General features: G+C 42.5%; 3 protein-coding genes and 1 long non-coding RNA gene across 5 annotated transcripts; 1 reads left to right on the plus strand and 3 right to left on the minus strand.

Moving 5' to 3' along the window:
- Positions 1-351: 351 nt before the first annotated feature.
- Positions 352-1,101, minus strand: LOC148895804 (5-hydroxytryptamine receptor 3C-like). Its single transcript, XM_089000587.1, has 3 exons — positions 891-1,101; positions 663-823; positions 352-576 (listed from the first exon to the last, which is right to left on the minus strand). Exons 1-3 carry the CDS (start codon positions 1,099-1,101, stop codon positions 352-354), a joined length of 597 nt encoding a protein of 198 aa, XP_088856713.1.
- A 206-nt stretch (positions 1,102-1,307) lies between these two features.
- Positions 1,308-8,735, minus strand: LOC148895805 (5-hydroxytryptamine receptor 3C-like). Of its 2 annotated transcripts, none has more exons than XM_089000586.1 (6): positions 6,919-8,735; positions 4,314-4,358; positions 2,496-2,605; positions 1,953-2,122; positions 1,725-1,885; positions 1,308-1,638 (listed from the first exon to the last, which is right to left on the minus strand). In XM_089000586.1, exons 1-6 carry the CDS (start codon positions 7,018-7,020, stop codon positions 1,414-1,416), a joined length of 813 nt encoding a protein of 270 aa, XP_088856712.1. In that variant the 5' UTR covers positions 7,021-8,735; the 3' UTR covers positions 1,308-1,413. The 2 variants fall into 2 exon arrangements, with proteins under 2 accessions (XP_088856712.1, XP_088856711.1); XM_089000585.1 differs by lacking the exon at positions 6,919-8,735 and adding an exon at positions 4,660-5,691.
- LOC148895806 (uncharacterized) lies at positions 2,001-9,827 on the plus strand. The gene is made up of 3 exons (XR_016115528.1): positions 2,001-2,139; positions 8,752-8,832; positions 8,971-9,827. It is a non-coding gene; the product is annotated as an uncharacterized LOC148895806 (long non-coding RNA).
- A 1,929-nt stretch (positions 9,828-11,756) lies between these two features.
- LOC148895807 (5-hydroxytryptamine receptor 3A-like) lies at positions 11,757-16,670 on the minus strand. The gene is made up of 8 exons (XM_089000579.1): positions 16,262-16,670; positions 16,127-16,171; positions 15,437-15,543; positions 15,135-15,304; positions 14,401-14,564; positions 12,567-12,777; positions 12,194-12,400; positions 11,757-12,121 (listed from the first exon to the last, which is right to left on the minus strand). The coding sequence occupies exons 1-8, from the start codon at positions 16,556-16,558 to the stop codon at positions 11,838-11,840; spliced, it is 1,485 nt and encodes a 494-aa protein (XP_088856705.1). The 5' UTR covers positions 16,559-16,670; the 3' UTR covers positions 11,757-11,837.
- Between the last annotated feature and the right edge of the window lie 956 nt (positions 16,671-17,626).

Below are 17,626 nucleotides of genomic sequence, written 5' to 3' on the forward strand. Positions count from 1 at the left end.
AAAGGCATATCCAATCCAATCCAATCCAATCTGAACATGCCACTGGTGAACATATTCATTCGAAACAGGCGAATGTCACAACCTAGTATAATAAAAGCTCCCATCAAAGGCTCAACTCCCACCTATTCTCAGTTTCTCACCCATCTATACTCAAAACCCACTTATTATTATTATTATTTATTATTATTATTATTATTATTGTTATTATTATTATCAACTTGCTCACAATAAATATTAGGCTGAGGCTCAAAAGACACATGAACAAAAAGTTAAACATATTTGGTACATTGTTCTCAATGCAGTAAGTAGATTTCCTGATTCATTCTGTCTTTTCAAGATCTACTCAAGGTATCACAACCTCTGACCTATGATGGGTGTTCCGTTGGCGGTGCTGGGCAGCAGGTCGTTCATGATGAGCAAGAAGACGGTATAGCCCAGGATGAGGGTCATCTTAAAGGAGGCCCGGTCCACGCTGTGGGGTGGTAGGTAGAATGACAGGATGTCAATAAGCATGAGGAAAGAGCTAGGGATGAGCAGGTTGACCACGTAGAGCACCGGACGTCGCTTTATCACCACCTGAACAACAAGGAAAAGCAACTTTGAATTGGAAAACGTTCCTCAAAATATTTTACTCATAAGATGGAGTACAAGTTTCACCCCACCCAAAAAGTGATGATGTCCCATTCGTCAATCCCAAATTGCAGAATGGAGGTTTCTCCCAGTATGTCCACCAGTTCCCACTCTCCACTGGCTTCCAGGTAACGCTTTGAGTTCCGAGACATCTCTTCAAAGGTCAGTGCTGGGCTTATCCTCACGTCACGTACTGCAGAACAAATGATTTAGAATGATTTGCCAGCCTATAGCCACACCCGCATTCTATATTTTCTTACTGGTGTGCATGTAGGAGCCAAAGGTAAAAGTGCAATTTTGCACATCAAAAGGAAAACTGAATATCTTAAGGTTGCAGGCTGAAACGAGACGCAGCATCCTGTCCCAGCGAATGTGACCTGTGTGGTTGATGTAGACGTATGGACAAGCTTGGGAGACGTCGTCGTCAACGCTGGACGGCGGAAGTGGGTGGGTAGACAGAAAAAAACACATCTAGTTAATGAGCAGATCCATGGAAAATACAGTATGAGAGCGATATCCACTCATCGGCCACTTCGTTAGGTGTGCCAGAAATCCCACCTATTCTCAGTTTCTCACCCATCTATACTCAAAACCCACTTATTATTATTATTATTATTATTATTATTATTATTATTATTATTATTATCAACTTGCTCACAATAAATATTAGGCTGAGGCTCAAAAGACACATGAACAAAAAGTTAAACATATTTGGTACATTGTTCTCAATGCAGTAAGTAGATTTCCTGATTCATTCTGTCTTTTCAAGATCTACTCAAGGTATCACAACCTCTGACCTATGATGGGTGTTCCGTTGGCGGTGCTGGGCAGCAGGTCGTTCATGATGAGCAAGAAGACGGTATAGCCCAGGATGAGGGTCATCTTAAAGGAGGCCCGGTCCACGCTGTGGGGTGGTAGGTAGAATGACAGGATGTCAATAAGCATGAGGAAAGAGCTAGGGATGAGCAGGTTGACCACGTAGAGCACCGGACGTCGCTTTATCACCACCTGAACAACAAGGAAAAGCAACTTTGAATTGGAAAACGTTCCTCAAAATATTTTACTCATAAGATGGAGTACAAGTTTCACCCCACCCAAAAAGTGATGATGTCCCATTCGTCAATCCCAAATTGCAGAATGGAGGTTTCTCCCAGTATGTCCACCAGTTCCCACTCTCCACTGGCTTCCAGGTAACGCTTTGAGTTCCGAGACATCTCTTCAAAGGTCAGTGCTGGGCTTATCCTCACGTCACGTACTGCAGAACAAATGATTTAGAATGATTTGCCAGCCTATAGCCACACCCGCATTCTATATTTTCTTACTGGTGTGCATGTAGGAGCCAAAGGTAAAAGTGCAATTTTGCACATCAAAAGGAAAACTGAATATCTTAAGGTTGCAGGCTGAAACGAGACGCAGCATCCTGTCCCAGCGAATGTGACCTGTGTGGTTGATGTAGACGTATGGACAAGCTTGGGAGACGTCGTCGTCAACGCTGGACGGCGGAAGTGGGTGGGTAGACAGAAAAAAACACATCTAGTTAATGAGGAGATCCATGGAAAATACAGTATGAGAGCGATATCCACTCATCGGCCACTTCGTTAGGTGTGCCAGAAATCTCAAATGATATCCTGATGATTTCCTGATTGACCAGGTACGGCATATTTACTCAGAAAAACACCCCTCGTGAGTAAATAATAACAACGGAACTTTTGATTTAGCCTCCAAATCATACTAAATGTGTACTTAAAAGCAGCTAAATCAGATTTTCTGAAGTGTAATGATATTGACATTGAATCACACAAAAACACTTGATATCATTCCATTACTCAAGTACATGTTGGGAATTCGCGCACAAGGAAACGTACAACTCATAGATGATGATATCTGGAGACCAGAGTTTGTTCACAGGGAGCGAAATCCTGGAGACTCCATCACATTTGTCAGGATCCCAAATGAGAAACTCATGATGCCAGTACTGAAAAAAATAAAAATAATAAATCGGTATAATGCATTCACCGTAACTTCCTTAAAGGACAACCGACGTCACTTTTTTGTTTCTTAACTGACATCAGAAAAACGTTTTATAGCATCTAAAATACCCAAAACACACAGTATGATATTTTTATTCAAATGCAAAACACCAATAAAAATGACTTAAAGTGTCCAAAATCTGCAAAAAATTGAGCTGCGAATTGGGCATTCCCAGAAAAGAGGCAGAAAATGGCGACCGAGCTCCTGTGAGGAATTAATCAGCCCGTTTCCACAGGCTAATAAATTCATTATATGGAGCTTGGTCGCCCTCTTCTGGCTCTTTTTGGTGCAACATGACATTTTCAGACCAAACAAGCACAGCAAAATGCATTGCCGCGATAGAAGGACTGCTACAATGTGTCCTTTTTTTTCGGTCAGGGGCGTTCCTTCAGTGACGTCACGTACGGACTCGTCACCAACTCAAAAACAAGACTTCGGGAATATTCAGTGCGAGTATTCAAACGTAAACCGTAGCTATATGCGGTGGAATCTTTGTGAAATACGCCCAGTCGAAGTCGTTTGAAGCCATTTTACAAATTATGGACACAACTTGTCCGGGGACGTCGGTTGTCCTTTAACTCATTCACTGCCGTTCACGAATTTATTCGGGAATTGAAAATATGACGTAAAGCGCCATTCCCGAATTTGTTTGGGTTTTGTTTTTTCATGCTTGGGTAGCGATAAAGCGCTGGCCATGGCCTCTGGCAATGTTTTTTTCTTTTCCACAAGGGGCATCATTTCCCTTTTTCCATGTTAACGCTTTGTTCCAGCTTCAGTTGTTGTTAAAGCGCTATATAAACCAATATGTATGTATTGCATTGACAGCCACCCTCATTTCAAGCTCATAGAACTCCAGACCCATATCATTTAGGAAATATTTTTTTACTGATTAAAAAAAAGAGAGTCTAAGGTTTCTAACGTCTGTGTAAGCTCTCAGTCATACAGGACTGGTCTAATGATGCAAAGGTTTCTTCAGCCATCATCTGTACTTCGTTGAAGGTGTCGGATGTTTCGCTTCTTATCCAAGAAGCTTCGTCAGCACACTAAAGTCTTAGTGGTAGTTTTGGCCCTATATTTATCCCTACTGGCCAGATGTGGCGGTGCCGGACTCTGCTATGATTGGTGCCTGCTCTCAGGTTGGGGGGAGCAGAGGACTAATCCCTGCACCTCCACTGATTGCTTCCATTGTCCTGACTGGCCTGATTGCCCACTTTGTCCTGACTGGCCTGATTGCCCACTTTGCCCTCATATCACCTCATCAGCATAACTAAGTCTATGTCGCCTAAACAGTCTATTGTACGAACGATCCAAATTGAACCTCACCCCACCATTACGGTGGTTTCTAACGCTGTATTGAATGTTTATGTAGTCCTAAAACTATTAAAAATAAAAATATTCTGTGAGTCCTGGAATTCAAGTGACAATGACAAAAAACCCTGGCACTGGAGTGGACACATTTTTGCACATATGGCAGTGAATGAGTTAACAGGTTGCCATTCAATTTATACAGCTTGTATGCTTTATTTAGATTTATTGCATGATACTAGAGCATATATGCTTGTTAAATTATGAATAAAGCACAAATGTGAGCATTGGATTTTAAAACTAAAATGCATTCAAACAAATTTCCCCAAAATAATGAAGTTACACACCAGTCTCAGCCACAAGAACGTTGTAAGAATCTGTGTCTTCTCATTCTTGAAAGAACAACACAAATAGAAAGGTTCCGTTGTTAAGATGACATCATGCTGGATGAGGCTGATTCAAATTGTAAAATGAAAAATGATGTTAATTACACAATATGAAAGCAAAACTGATTTGCTAAATCAGTAAATCATTCAATGTGGCCTGCAAAGGCAAATGAATATGTGCCAACTTCAAGTTCCATTCTACATTGAAATATGAGATGCGACACATGTCAGGACATTAAATGAAAAATAGTCGAATAACCACTTCACTTATCTTCTGATTTCAAAACTAGTTAAAGTACAAACTCACCACCCCGAGTACGGCGTACAATGTGAAGGAGATGTTGGTCACCGTGGGATTGCTGAGGTTGACCACTGGCCGGAAAGCTTGTAAATCAAAAACAGCTTGCATGGACTCGTGAGACGGACCACTTTCGCCATGGTTACACAACAGTTCGCTGTGCCGCTGTGCAGCTAATACAACATTTGCATGAGTGGCAAACAAGTGGAGAGGAGAGGCTAGGAATGACACTTGACAGGTATATGCGTGAACAAGTGTCACAGACTAAATACAATATGGGTTGCTGACAGTGTAGTGGTTCACTACCCTGACGACAATACGGGCTGAGTGAGTTCAATGCTCACTCTTCTACGGTGTGAATGTTTGTGGGAATGGTTCTCTGTCTCTATATATGATTTACTGCCGACTTTAGGTGAGATTGGTTTAGGATTCCGGTCACAGGTTAAGCAACATAGAAATGGATGAATAAATATAATATGATGATTGTACACAACTTTTAACAAGTCACCAGAGGCAATATTACAACAGCAGAGGCGGCAAAACTAATGAGACTCTGTACTTAAGTAGAAATATGTATATTCTACCCCTAAAGCACAGTAATGGTCTTGATGATCACACCACTGCATAGTCGTTAACACCAGGTTCTATTATCATTGACATAAAAGACGAAGAGAGCTCTCCATGGAGCACATAATACACCTGCTGCTTCATGCAAAGCAATCAGTGAATAAGTGGGTAAAAGTCATTACCTGTAATTAGCAGGAGAGTCGTGATGAGGGGCATTATCCGATGCAAACGACACATGTTGCAAATTTTTCCTTGCTCAAATATAATTTGAATATGATATCATGAAAGTAAAGCCGCTAGTGTGAAGCTGAGTTTACTATTGCTGCAACACTCATAGCCAGCAAATAGGCACACCTGCTTTTATCATGAAGGGAGCATCACGTTGGCTGAGATTAAAAATCTCTTGAGGTTACTGCAACTTGTTGGTCACATCTTAATGTCCAAATGTCTCACTTTAATTTCTTTAATCCTCCTGACTGGGAGACAAGTTTGCTCTATATAAACCAATATGTATGTATTGCATTGACAGCCACCCTCATTTCAAGCTCATAGAACTCCAGACCCATATCATTTAGGAAATATTTTTTTACTGATTAAAAAAAAGAGAGTCTAAGGTTTCTAACGTCTGTGTAAGCTCTCAGTCATACAGGACTGGTTAATGATGAAAAGGTTTCTTCAGCCATCATCTGTACTTCGTTGAAGGTGTCGGATGTTTCGCTTCTTATCCAAGAAGCTTCGTCAGCACACTAAAGTCTTAGTGGTAGTTTTGGCCCTATATTTATCCCTACTGGCCAGATGTGGCGGTGCCGGACTCTGCTATGATTGGTGCCTGCTCTCAGGTTGGGGGGAGCAGAGGACTAATCCCTGCACCTCCACTGATTGCTTCCATTGTCCTGACTGGCCTGATTGCCCACTTTGTCCTGACTGGCCTGATTGCCCACTTTGCCCTCATATCACCTCATCAGCATAACTAAGTCTATGTCGCCTAAACAGTCTATTGTACGAACGATCCAAATTGAACCTCACCCCACCATTACGGTGGTTTCTAACGCTGTATTGAATGTTTATGTAGTCCTAAAACTATTAAAAATAAAAATATTCTGTGAGTCCTGGAATTCAAGTGACAATGACAAAAAACCCTGGCACTGGAGTGGACACATTTTTGCACATATGGCAGTGAATGAGTTAACAGGTTGCCATTCAATTTATACAGCTTGTATGCTTTATTTAGATTTATTGCATGATACTAGAGCATATATGCTTGTTAAATTATGAATAAAGCACAAATGTGAGCATTGGATTTTAAAACTAAAATGCATTCAAACAAATTTCCCCAAAATAATGAAGTTACACACCAGTCTCAGCCACAAGAACGTTGTAAGAATCTGTGTCTTCTCATTCTTGAAAGAACAACACAAATAGAAAGGTTCCGTTGTTAAGATGACATCATGCTGGATGAGGCTGATTCAAATTGTAAGATGAAAAATGATGTTAATTACACAATATGAAAGCAAAACTGATTTGCTAAATCAGTAAATCATTCAATGTGGCCTGCAAAGGCAAATGAATATGTGCCAACTTCAAGTTCCATTCTACATTGAAATATGAGATGCGACACATGTCAGGACATTAAATGAAAAATAGTCGAATAACCACTTCACTTATCTTCTGATTTCAAAACTAGTTAAAGTACAAACTCACCACCCCGAGTACGGCATACAATGTGAAGGAGATGTTGGTCACCGTGGGATTGCTGAGGTTGACCACTGGCCGGAAAGCTTGTAAATCAAAAACAGCTTGCATGGACTCGTGAGACGGACCACTTTCGCCATGGTTACACGACAGTTCGCTGTGCCGCTGTGCAGCTAATACAACATTTGCATGAGTGGCAAACAAGTGGAGAGGAGAGGCTAGGAATGACACTTGACAGGTATATGCGTGAACAAGTGTCACAGACTAAATACAATATGGGTTGCTGACAGTGTAGTGGTTCACTACCCTGACGACAATACGGGCTGAGTGAGTTCAATGCTCAGTCTTCTACGGTGTGAATGTTTGTGGGAATGGTTCTCTGTCTCTATATATGATTTACTGCCGACTTTAGGTGAGATTGGTTTAGGATTCCGGTCACAGGTTAAGCAACATAGAAATGGATGAATAAATATAATATGATGATTGTACACAACTTTTAACAAGTCACCAGAGGCAATATTACAACAGCAGAGGCGGCAAAACTAATGAGACTCTGTACTTAAGTAGAAATATGTATATTCTACCACTAAAGCACAGTAATGGTCTTGATGATCACACCACTGCATAGTCGTTAACACCAGGTTCTATTATCATTGACATAAAAGACGAAGAGAGCTCTCCATGGAGCACATAATACACCTGCTGCTTCATGCAAAGCAATCAGTGAATAAGTGGGTAAAAGTCATTACCTGTAATTAGCAGGAGAGTCGTGATGAGGGGCATTATCCGATGCAAACGACACATGTTGCAAATTTTTCCTTGCTCAAATATAATTTGAATATGATATCATGAAAGTAAAGCCGCTAGTGTGAAGCTGAGTTTACTATTGCTGCAACACTCATAGCCAGCAAATAGGCACACCTGCTTTTATCATGAAGGGAGCATCACGTTGGCTGAGATTAAAAATCTCTTGAGGTTACTGCAACTTGTTGGTCACATCTTAATGTCCAAATGTCTCACTTTAATTTCTTTAATCCTCCTGACTGGGAGACAAGTTTGAACTTGAAAATTTAGTTTGCACAATGGTAGTTATGGAGATGGGTATTCACTCTAAACAACTATCGACACATTTCCCTTGTTAACACCTTCAATAATCATTCGACCATTTTACTTTTTAACACCTTCAGCTGCTGCACTTGCATATGGTAAACTCTACATTCTGGCATTCTAATGTGTGGAACCATGGGCCGATGTTTTTGTTGTGGTTGTGATTGAAAAATTAGGCCACAAGCTTACTCTATTAAACCTTTGAATGCATCTTCCCAACACCTTCTACCACATGTATAAAAGCTATGGAACAGTGAAAAAAATAGTAAATAAAAACAAAAAAAATATTTATTATTATTATTATTGTTCCATTATTCTTTTGTAAAGTGTCCTTGGGTGCTTTGAAAGGCGCTTGTTGTCATGATCTGGTTGACGACCAACGGGGGGCGCTGTCGCCCCCGCCTACACCTCACAGGTGCTGGTCGTCCCGATCAGATTGGCGACCAGCGGGTAGCGACGTCAGCCCTGCCTGCAGCCTCGCAGGTGCTGGTCATTATAATCAATGGCACTTAAAAGGACACCGGGCACGATCATCCGGTGCCGATTCATTGTTTGTTTGCTGCTTGGTTGCAGCATGCATTGTGTACGTGTTTGTTTAACCTTGGCGGACTTTTACACTTGGTCTTCTTTTGCTACTTTGTATTTTTTCCATTCAGATCATTTTGATGTTTTACATTTTGTTCCTGCTGACTTTATTTTAATACAATTTGTCAAACAACCTCCTGCTCCCTCCAGCCTGCTTTTTGGGATCCGAACCCGCCATCACCACCTCGCAAACCGTGACAGAATGAATCGGCCGACCATCGGATCCCGCAGGTACATCGGACCCGTCTCATTTCCACCCTGTGCCTGGCAATGCTACGTCCACGTTAGCGCAAGCATCGTTGTGTTTGAATTGCGTCACTCGACGAGCCGCAACGTCCACGTAAACGTCCGGCCGAGACCTCCTTCCAGGTGGCCGTCCAGGGTGACACTGGGTGACTGGCATTGCACGCCCACGTCCAGCCACGCTGTCGTCGTGCATGACGAATTGAGTCTCATCCACGACGAGCCGTGCAACGTCCGCGTCAACGTCAGTCCGAGACCCCACTCACCGCTGGATCCCGGAGCGGCTCTGGACTGGTCTCGTTCCCCCGGAGCCGGGCAGTTCACGCCCACGTCGGCGTCCGGCCGAGACCTGGTCCCATACGGCCGTACGGGGTGTCATTCTGCGCCTGGCAGTTCGACGTCCACGCAGAGCCATGCGCCGTCGCGTGAACGTGCGAGAGGGATCGCACTCACGCCCGCGACGATCCGTGCCGCGTCTTCGTCCACCCCAGTCCGAGTCCCGTTCCCATCAGGCCGCCGCCCGTCGTATGCTGGAGAGGCAGCGGTTGCCCTCTCCACCGACCGTTCCCTGGCGAGTGGACCTTTTGGGAGACTGTTGGGACTTCTGGAAGCAGCCCCTTGAAGGGGGGGGGGGTACTGTCATGATCTGGTTGGCGACCAACGGGGGGCGCTGTCGCCCCCGCCTACACCTCACAGGTGCTGGTCGTCCCGATCAGATTGGCGACCAGCGGGTAGCGACGTCAGCCCTGCCGGCAGCCTCGCAGGTGCTGGTCGTTATAATCAATAACACTTAAAAGGACACCTGGCACGATCATCCGGTGCCGATTCATTGTTTGTTTGCTGCTTGGTTGCAGCATGCATCGTGTACATGTTTGTTTAACCTTGGCGGGCTTTTACTTTTGGTCTTCTTTTGCTACTTTGTATTTTTTCCATTCAGATCATTTTGATGTTTTACATTTTGTTCCTGCTGACTTTATTTTAATACAATTTGTCAAACAACCTCCTGCTCCCTCCTTCCTGCTTTTTGGGATCCGAACCCGCCATCACCACCTCGCAAAACTTGACACTTGTAAATTATATATATATATATATATTGTAAAGTATATGTAAATATATTGTAAATTATATGTACGTATTATTATTATTATTATTATTTAAAGGCTGTCAACCAGCATCAAGGTTGATGAGCCATTGTGCTCTCGCGCCACATTTGTCTTTCAAGCTGGCACGGTGGTCAGTCAATTCATGCTGAATGATGAAGTTACAGAAAATATTATATATATATATATATATATATATATATGGGGCGGCCCAGTAGCCGAGTGGTTAGCACACTCCAAAAACATGCATGGCAGGCAGATTGACCACTCCAAATTGTCCCTAGGTGTGCGTGTGAGAGTGACTGTTGTATGTCTTTGTGTGCCCTGCGATTGGCTGGCAACCAATTCAGGGTGTCCCCCGCCTCGTGCCCGAAGACAGCTGAGATAGGCTCCAGCAACCCCCGCGACCCTCATGAGGAATAAGCGGTACGGAAAATGAGATGAGATATACGTGTATATATGGCCAACCAACCAGATATTGTGGTCATAGATAAAGGGGAAAAGAAAGCCGTTGTCGTGGATGTAGCGGTCCCGAGTGATGGAAACATCAGAAAGAAGGAACATGAGAAAATCGAGGGCTCAGAGAGGAGCTGGAGAGAGCCTGGAAGGTAAAGGTGACAGTCGTGCCTGTGGTGGTCGGAGCACTCGGGGCAGTGACCCCCAAACTCGACGAGTGGTTGCAACAGATCCTGGGAACAACATCGAATATCTCGGTCCAGAAAAGCGCAGTGCTGGGAACAGCACGGATACTGCGCAGAACCCTCAAGCTTCCTGGCCTCTGGTAGAGGACCCGAGCTAAAATGGGGGACAGACACCACCCATGGTGGGTGAGACTTATATATATATATATATATAAGTGGGTGGATTTATATATATATATATATATATATATATATATATATATAGGCACAGTGTTGATTTTTATGAAAAGTGAATGTGTGCCTCTCAGGCACTAATCTAAATGAATGAAATGAGACGAGTGGCTTCGATTGGCACAAAGTCTAGTTAGCTGCGTTCATAACAACGCAAAGCGGCCTTTTTTAAAATATGCCACACTGCTTTGGCTCTACTAAACGACTAGAAGGTATAGCCTGCCTCTACAGAGTCAGTAATCACAATTACTGTAGAGCCCTATCTCATTTCACAGACATTGTTGTTCAAATATGTACATTCATGAATTGATCCTATTTGCTAACCAACCCCTCAGAAACTAGAACATGTCTGAGAATGAAATTACAAGCTTATTACACAAATGAGTTCCCAGCACAGTATTTAACAACTTCTGTAATATAGAGAAGGCGTTCTTCGTCAGCATTCTTAAATTAGTGTTCCGAAAACCACTGCAGGCAGTGTATGTGTCCATGTTTATGTTTGTGAGCTACATTCTTCTAAGTCTGCCTTTGGTGTTTCCATCACTCCTCAATAATCTTTGTTATTTTATTTGTGTTTTGTGTTGGAGCTTTAAAAATTCACCAAAACAGATAAATTGGTTATAGCCCAGGTAGTAGTAGCCCAGGTAGTGCAAACATGACTCGATTCATCACTGAAAGATCACAGTACGTACAATGGCATTTGATGATGGCACAAACAGCTTCAATTGGATTTATTTGGAAATGTGCCATGGTGATTGGTAAATTTTGATGAAAAAATAACACAATATTTGAACCCAGAACAACAACAATAACATTGTCAAGTGCAGTTAATAGAATGCATCAATGAACCTGCAAATTTTCATTGCTATTAAAGTTATTTTGCTTTAGTATAAAACACACACAATAAACAGATCACAAAATGATGTGGAATAATAAAATTAAAAGGTAAAACTAATGTTCCTACTCCCAAACAAGACAATAAATTTAAAATGAATATGAATCCGTATCATGCCAGTTTCTATCATGTGGCATTGTACGAGTTGACCCACACGCCGATGATGCCAATGAAGCTGACAGATAAGAAGAGGCTGTAGATGACGAACAGCAGGCGGTCTATGATGAAACCAACTTGGTTCCACTCCTCTGCGCTCTGGCTGACGTTCAGCTCCTGTTCTACTTTCAGCCGGATGACCCGGAGGTCTCTTCCCAGGCTCCTCAGCTCCTCCAAAGTCTTGTCGTCGTCCAGTGTGGTCCCTGGTTCAGGCGCCTCCCCCCCACTTGCTCTCTCAGTGGAAGCTTTCATTTCTGTTGTGGGGGTTAACAGAAGAATCCATCCTTGTCATTTTACTCCTCTGGTGTTCTCAGGTTGTGTCTCACCGAGAGTAGCAGGATTTTGGATGATCTGCTCCACTTGTGTCGGTTTAGGAGGAAGCAGAACCAGGTGGCCCAAAATTTGGATGACTGACAGTCTGATCCAGCGAGGAACCTCTGAATAGTGAGTAGAACTGTGCAGCAGGTTGGTAATGAGAATGGTTTCCAGAAGACTTACAACCATCAGAGCTAGGCAGAGGGACAGGAACACACCTGGAATGACAAAAGATGACACATAACAACTCTTGGGCAATTTTGGGGCAATTCCATGTTTGATTTGATGCCACCCTGTCCAGCTCGTACATTTGTAAATTCGACTCAAATGTCCATGCCTCAGGAGCCCTGAACCTCATCATGTTTAAGATACCTGTCAACCTACTTATGAGCGGAATGGTGTTTCCAGTGATGGGCAATAAGTCGTTTGTGAGGAGCAGGAAGACGGTGAAACCCAAGATGAGGGTCATCTTGAACAAAGAGCGGTCCACTTTTTGAGGAGGCAGCAGGAAACTCCAGAGGTCCACCGTGATGAGAAAGCAGGAGGGGATCAGCAGGTTGACCACGTACAGCATGGACCTGCGCCGCACTGAAATCTGGTCAAAATGATATTTTGTCACCGTTTGAATTTCTGGGGACCAAATAAAATATTTTCTGTGACTTCATCATTCAGCATGAATTGAGTGACCACCGTGCCAGCTTGAAATGTGGCGCGAGAGCACAATGGCTCATCAACCTTGATGCTGGTTGACAGCATTTAGAATAATAATAATAATACGTACATATAATTTACAAGCGCCTTTCAAAGCACCCAAGGCCACTTTACAATCAAAAGAATAATGGAACAATAAACACCCGGAACAATAGAACATCAACAAAATGATAAATAATAAAAGAGCTGATTAAACTAAACTCTGAATGCGATTTTAAACAGGTAGGTCTTGAGGATTTGAAGGTGAGAAAACAGTCAATTTTTTCGGATGTTGGGTGGAAGTGAGTTCCAGATTTTGGGAGCAGAGCGGCTGAAAGCTCTGCACCCCATTATGTTGTGACAAGCAGAGGGCACACATAGGTGGCGGGAGGATGAGGATCTGAGGGGCCGAGAGGGAACGGAAATTTGAAGGTTAGACAGATAAGGGGGGGGGGGGCAATTGCTTTAAATGTAAATAGAAGTACAGTAAAGTCTCGTTATATCGATATCGGATATATCGATAGTCCCGGTTATATCGATACTATTTCTATGCACGCACGGAGAAAATTACATGCAAACAGGGTCGGATATATCGATAGTCCCGGTTATATCGATATTTTTTCGGACTCCCTTGAATATCGATATAACGAGACCTTACTGTATTTTGAAATTCGATTCTGCATTTGACAGGGAAACAGTGGTGCTGCTGGAGGACGGGGTGATGTGGTGAAAGGAGGGTTTTTGTGTGATGATCCGGGTTTAGGATTTGTGGACTATTGTTTATGGAGAAATTTTTGATGGACAACGAAAAGAAGGGAGTTGCATTAATCGGTATGGGAGGTGACGAGACTGTTGACATAGATAGCAGTGCTGTGAGGGGTGAGATAGAGATGGAGACGGTTGATATTACGTAGGTGGAAATATACGGCCCGGTTTATGTTATTTATATGGGAGTGGAAAGATAGTGAGCTATCGAGGATGACACCCATGCTCTTGATCTGAAGGGACGGACACACGGTTGAACTGTCAAGAGTGAGAGAGAAACTGTTGGCTTTGTGTAGGGTGGATATTGTTCTAACAAGGAGAAGCTCAGTTTTTTTCGCTGTTACATTTGAGGAAGTTATGGGAAAACCAGGATTTAATTTCTGAGAGGCAGTGTGAAAGGGAAGAAGGTGGAAGAGAGGCGTCGGGTTTGCTGGAGAGGTAGATTTGGGTCCCATCCGCGAAGCACTGAAAGTGTATGCCAAATTTACGGAAAATATTGCCAAGGGGAAGAAGGTAGATAATAAAGAGAAAGGGTTCCAGGACGGAGCCCTGGGGCACACCGGACTGGAATTGTTCGTAGAAATTATTGTGAGTAAGGTGAGAGTGAAGCTGAGAGGCAAACCTTTTTTCAAGAAGTTCAGAGATGAAAGGAAGGTGAGCAATTGGGAGTTATTGAAATCATTAGGATCTGAGCTGGGTTTTTGTCACGATTAAGACACTTTAAGACATAAACAAAATATAATGGGAGGAAATTGATCCTTACAAAGAACCGAAGTTCTTCATAAGAGCTGTTAAATGAAGTTGGTCGCTGCTGATGAAATGATTTTATTCCAGTGAGCTCCCATTCACCCATAGTTGTCATCATTTTTTTGGAATATTGGAACATTTCTTCTGCTGAGATGAAGCGGCCAATCTGTATTGCAGGGACTGAAAGAAATGTGTCTTTGATTACTCTCATCTGAAATACAGACTGTGTTGAAATGCCCAAAAGCTGTAAACAAGTAAAATATTATCCTGGGAATGCCACATCCTTGCTTTCCTGTCCATAATCTCATTTTTGCTCTCTGTCTCTGTATCTCTCTCTCTCTCTCTCTCTCTCTCTCTCTCTCTCTCTCTCTCTCTCTCTCTCTCTCTCTCTCTCTCTCTCTCTCAAAACTCTGAAGGTCACTTTACAGTCACAGAATACGTTTTTCTGTGAATGAGCAGCGGCAGCCACACGTGCCAGCGTTCACTCAACCCGGAATAACTCAAATAGATAGAAATCTAGCTAGCTTGCCAGCTAGGTAGCTAGATCTCTATCTAGATAGCCGACTAGTTAATTCCTAAATTATATGGGTCTGGAGTTATATGCGCTTGAACTGAGGTGGGCTGTCCAAAATACAATGCAATACGCACACACACACACAAACACAAACACACACACACACACAGACACGCACACGCACACACACACACAGACACACACTCAAACAGCCATATGGATCACTTCATACTTACAATAATGCAAGTACGCGTTGAAGGTTAAAGTGCAGTTCTGGACGTCAAAGGGAAACGTGTAGATGTCAAGCCTGCATGAGCTCACCACTCTGACAGGCTGTAAATCGAACACAGACCCGTCGTGATACACGTATGTGTATGGCGTAAACTGAGCGGAGTTCCTCTCCATGCTGCAGGAGGCGGACATTTCCAAAGGTGAATTGAATTGTGCTGTTTTGTACTTTAGTTGAACTTGAACATTTATTGTTATGTTATTTATTATTGTTCCTCATGTACAGTATTTCATTATTGAAGTGGCTTACAATTCATTGATGACTATATCGGGGACCCACAGCATCTTTCTTGGGACTGTAATCCAATGGGAACCGCACTCGTTTGGGTCCCAGCCTATGAACTCATTATTCCACGACTGCAACACAGAAGCATGGATAAAGAGTCACATTGCACCACGCCGTTCAAGATAAATTGCAATGCCACTCAAGTAGTATTGATTTAATTTCTCCACTGTGAGACTAATAAAGGTAAATCCAATCCAATAATTTCGCTATAGAAAAACAACACCGCCAAACAAATATTGTAAGTCAGAAAAAGAAATCTGCTATCTAGTGGTACAGTTGTGAATTGTTTGGCCTGTCACAATAAGTTGCTGGCATTGATACTGCAATTGGACAAAGATACGTTATTTGTCATAAATAATTTTCGGACCAATGAAAGTTTTGTGGCACAGTGATTGTGTATATACATTGCAACCATCAAACACTCTTGACCTAGGAGGTCACTTGGTAGATCATTCATTCAGCCATGCAAGAATTTTCTAAAGAGGTTGTCATTGTTCGGTTACAGGTGAACTATCCCAGCTGACTATGAATGACGCATTGTGGACAGCTTCACGGCAATTGCAAAGCACATTGTGACCTCAAACCTCAGAAGTGGCAGTCAGATGACCACCAATTAACTACTTTGGAAAAAAAGGAAAGGAAGTGATAGCTCACCAACATTTCAATGATAAATGTTGTCAGGATCTGACCCTTTTCATCCTGAAAGAAGTCAATATGCTTCATTTGAGAGGAAGATGGCATAGAATGAGATAATTTTTGACCTTTGCTATGGATACCACCCTCCCTTACCACCCCGAGAATGCCAACAAGGATGAAGGAAATTCTGACGAGCGTGGTGGTTGAAATGTTCACGACTGGTCGAATGGAGCTGAGGTCAAACACGGGTCTGAGAGCCTCCAGCAGGGCAGGGCCATCCGCGCGAGAGCAGTTCGGCATGATAGCGCCGCAGGATGCTAAATGAAGACCAAAAAACAACGGCGCTGAAGTGAGCTGGGTGTACTTTCTGAAACCATAACAATACTTCTGTATTCTTACTTGCGTTATAGGGAAGGAAGTTACCTGAAAGTTTTCAGTTAGAAGGAGCATCCTTGCAATCTCTACAAATATGCATTAGTTGTAGTCAAGTTTACTTCTTCTTTTGCATATTGCAAATTATAGTTAAATGATAGCTTGACCACTGTTTGCAGACTATTTTTTTGTCTTTTGTAAACTTAAGAGGAGTCGGATCCTTAAATGCTAATAGCTTAAAGGACAACCGACGTCACTTTTTGTTTTTTAACTGACACCAGAAAAACGTTTTATAGCATCTAAAATACCCAAAAGTATGATATTTTTAGTCAAAGGCAAAACACCAATAAAAATGACTTAAAGTGTCCAAAATCTGCAAAAAAATTTGCTGCGAATTGGGCATTTTCAGAAAGTCTCGCCCCCAGTTGGTGACGTCACGCCAAGAAGTCTTGCATTGCTAGTGAATCAAAACAATGGCTTCAGATTCTGAGAATATGCTTTCTTGTTACACATTATACAATCATGAATATGATTGAAATAGTTCTGAAGAGGAAAGCATACATGTTTGCAATCGATTAAATAATTTATTTGTGCCATTTTGAGGCAACATTGAGGGAAAATCTCTCACCCAAAAAAAGAGGCACAAAATGGCGACATTCTGTGGCCACCTCCGTTTACACAGGCTGATAAATTCCTTATATGGCGCTTGGACGCCCTCTTCTGGCCTTCTGGCGGCTTTTTGGTGCAACACGAGGTCCCCAGACCAAACCAATACAGCAAAATACATTGACGTGATGGAAGGACCGCTTCAATGCGTCTTTTTTACGGTCAAGACCGGTCCTTTAGTGACGTCACGTACAGACTCGTCACCAACTCAAAAACAAGACTTCCTGAATATTCAGCGCGAGTCTTAAAACGTAAAATATAGCTATATTATTATATTATTATATTATGTATGTCATGCATATTAGCATATTTGACAATAAAGCTGACTTTGACTTTGACTTGACTTTTGATATGCGGTGGAATCTTTGTAAAATACGCTCAGTAGAAGTCATTTGAAGCCATTTTACAAATTATGGACACAACTTGTCCGGAGACGTCGGTTGTTCTTTAAATGGTATGGTCAGTAACTATTTTTTCCAC

This window comes from Hippocampus bargibanti, linkage group LG07 (assembly GCF_051943395.1).
Source record: "Hippocampus bargibanti isolate YZ-2025 linkage group LG07, ASM5194339v1, whole genome shotgun sequence".
Lineage (NCBI taxonomy): Eukaryota > Metazoa > Chordata > Actinopteri > Syngnathiformes > Syngnathidae > Hippocampus > Hippocampus bargibanti.

Coding starts and splice junctions, on each gene's coding strand:
- LOC148895804 (XM_089000587.1), bottom strand. CDS start 1,101: ATGTGTTTTTTTCTGTCTACCCACCCACTTCCGCCGTCCAGCGTTGAC. Junction 824..890: donor TGGCTCCTACATGCACACCA/GTAAGAAAATAT, acceptor TTTGTTCTGCAG/TACGTGACGTGAGGATAAGC. Junction 577..662: donor GGGACATCATCACTTTTTGG/GTGGGGTGAAAC, acceptor CTTGTTGTTCAG/GTGGTGATAAAGCGACGTCC.
- LOC148895807 (XM_089000579.1), bottom strand. CDS start 16,558: ATGCTCCTTCTAACTGAAAACTTTCAGGTAACTTCCTTCCCTATAACG. Junction 15,544..16,126: donor CATTTATCATTGAAATGTTG/GTGAGCTATCAC, acceptor TCTGTGTTGCAG/TCGTGGAATAATGAGTTCAT. Junction 14,565..15,134: donor CAACGCGTACTTGCATTATT/GTAAGTATGAAG, acceptor CATTTCTTTCAG/TCCCTGCAATACAGATTGGC.
- LOC148895805 (XM_089000586.1), bottom strand. CDS start 7,020: ATGCAAGCTGTTTTTGATTTACAAGCTTTCCGGCCAGTGGTCAACCTC. Junction 4,359..6,918: donor TGTATGCCGTACTCGGGGTG/GTGAGTTTGTAC, acceptor TGTTCTTTCAAG/AATGAGAAGACACAGATTCT. Junction 2,606..4,313: donor CGTTCTTGTGGCTGAGACTG/GTGTGTAACTTC, acceptor TATTTTTTTCAG/TACTGGCATCATGAGTTTCT.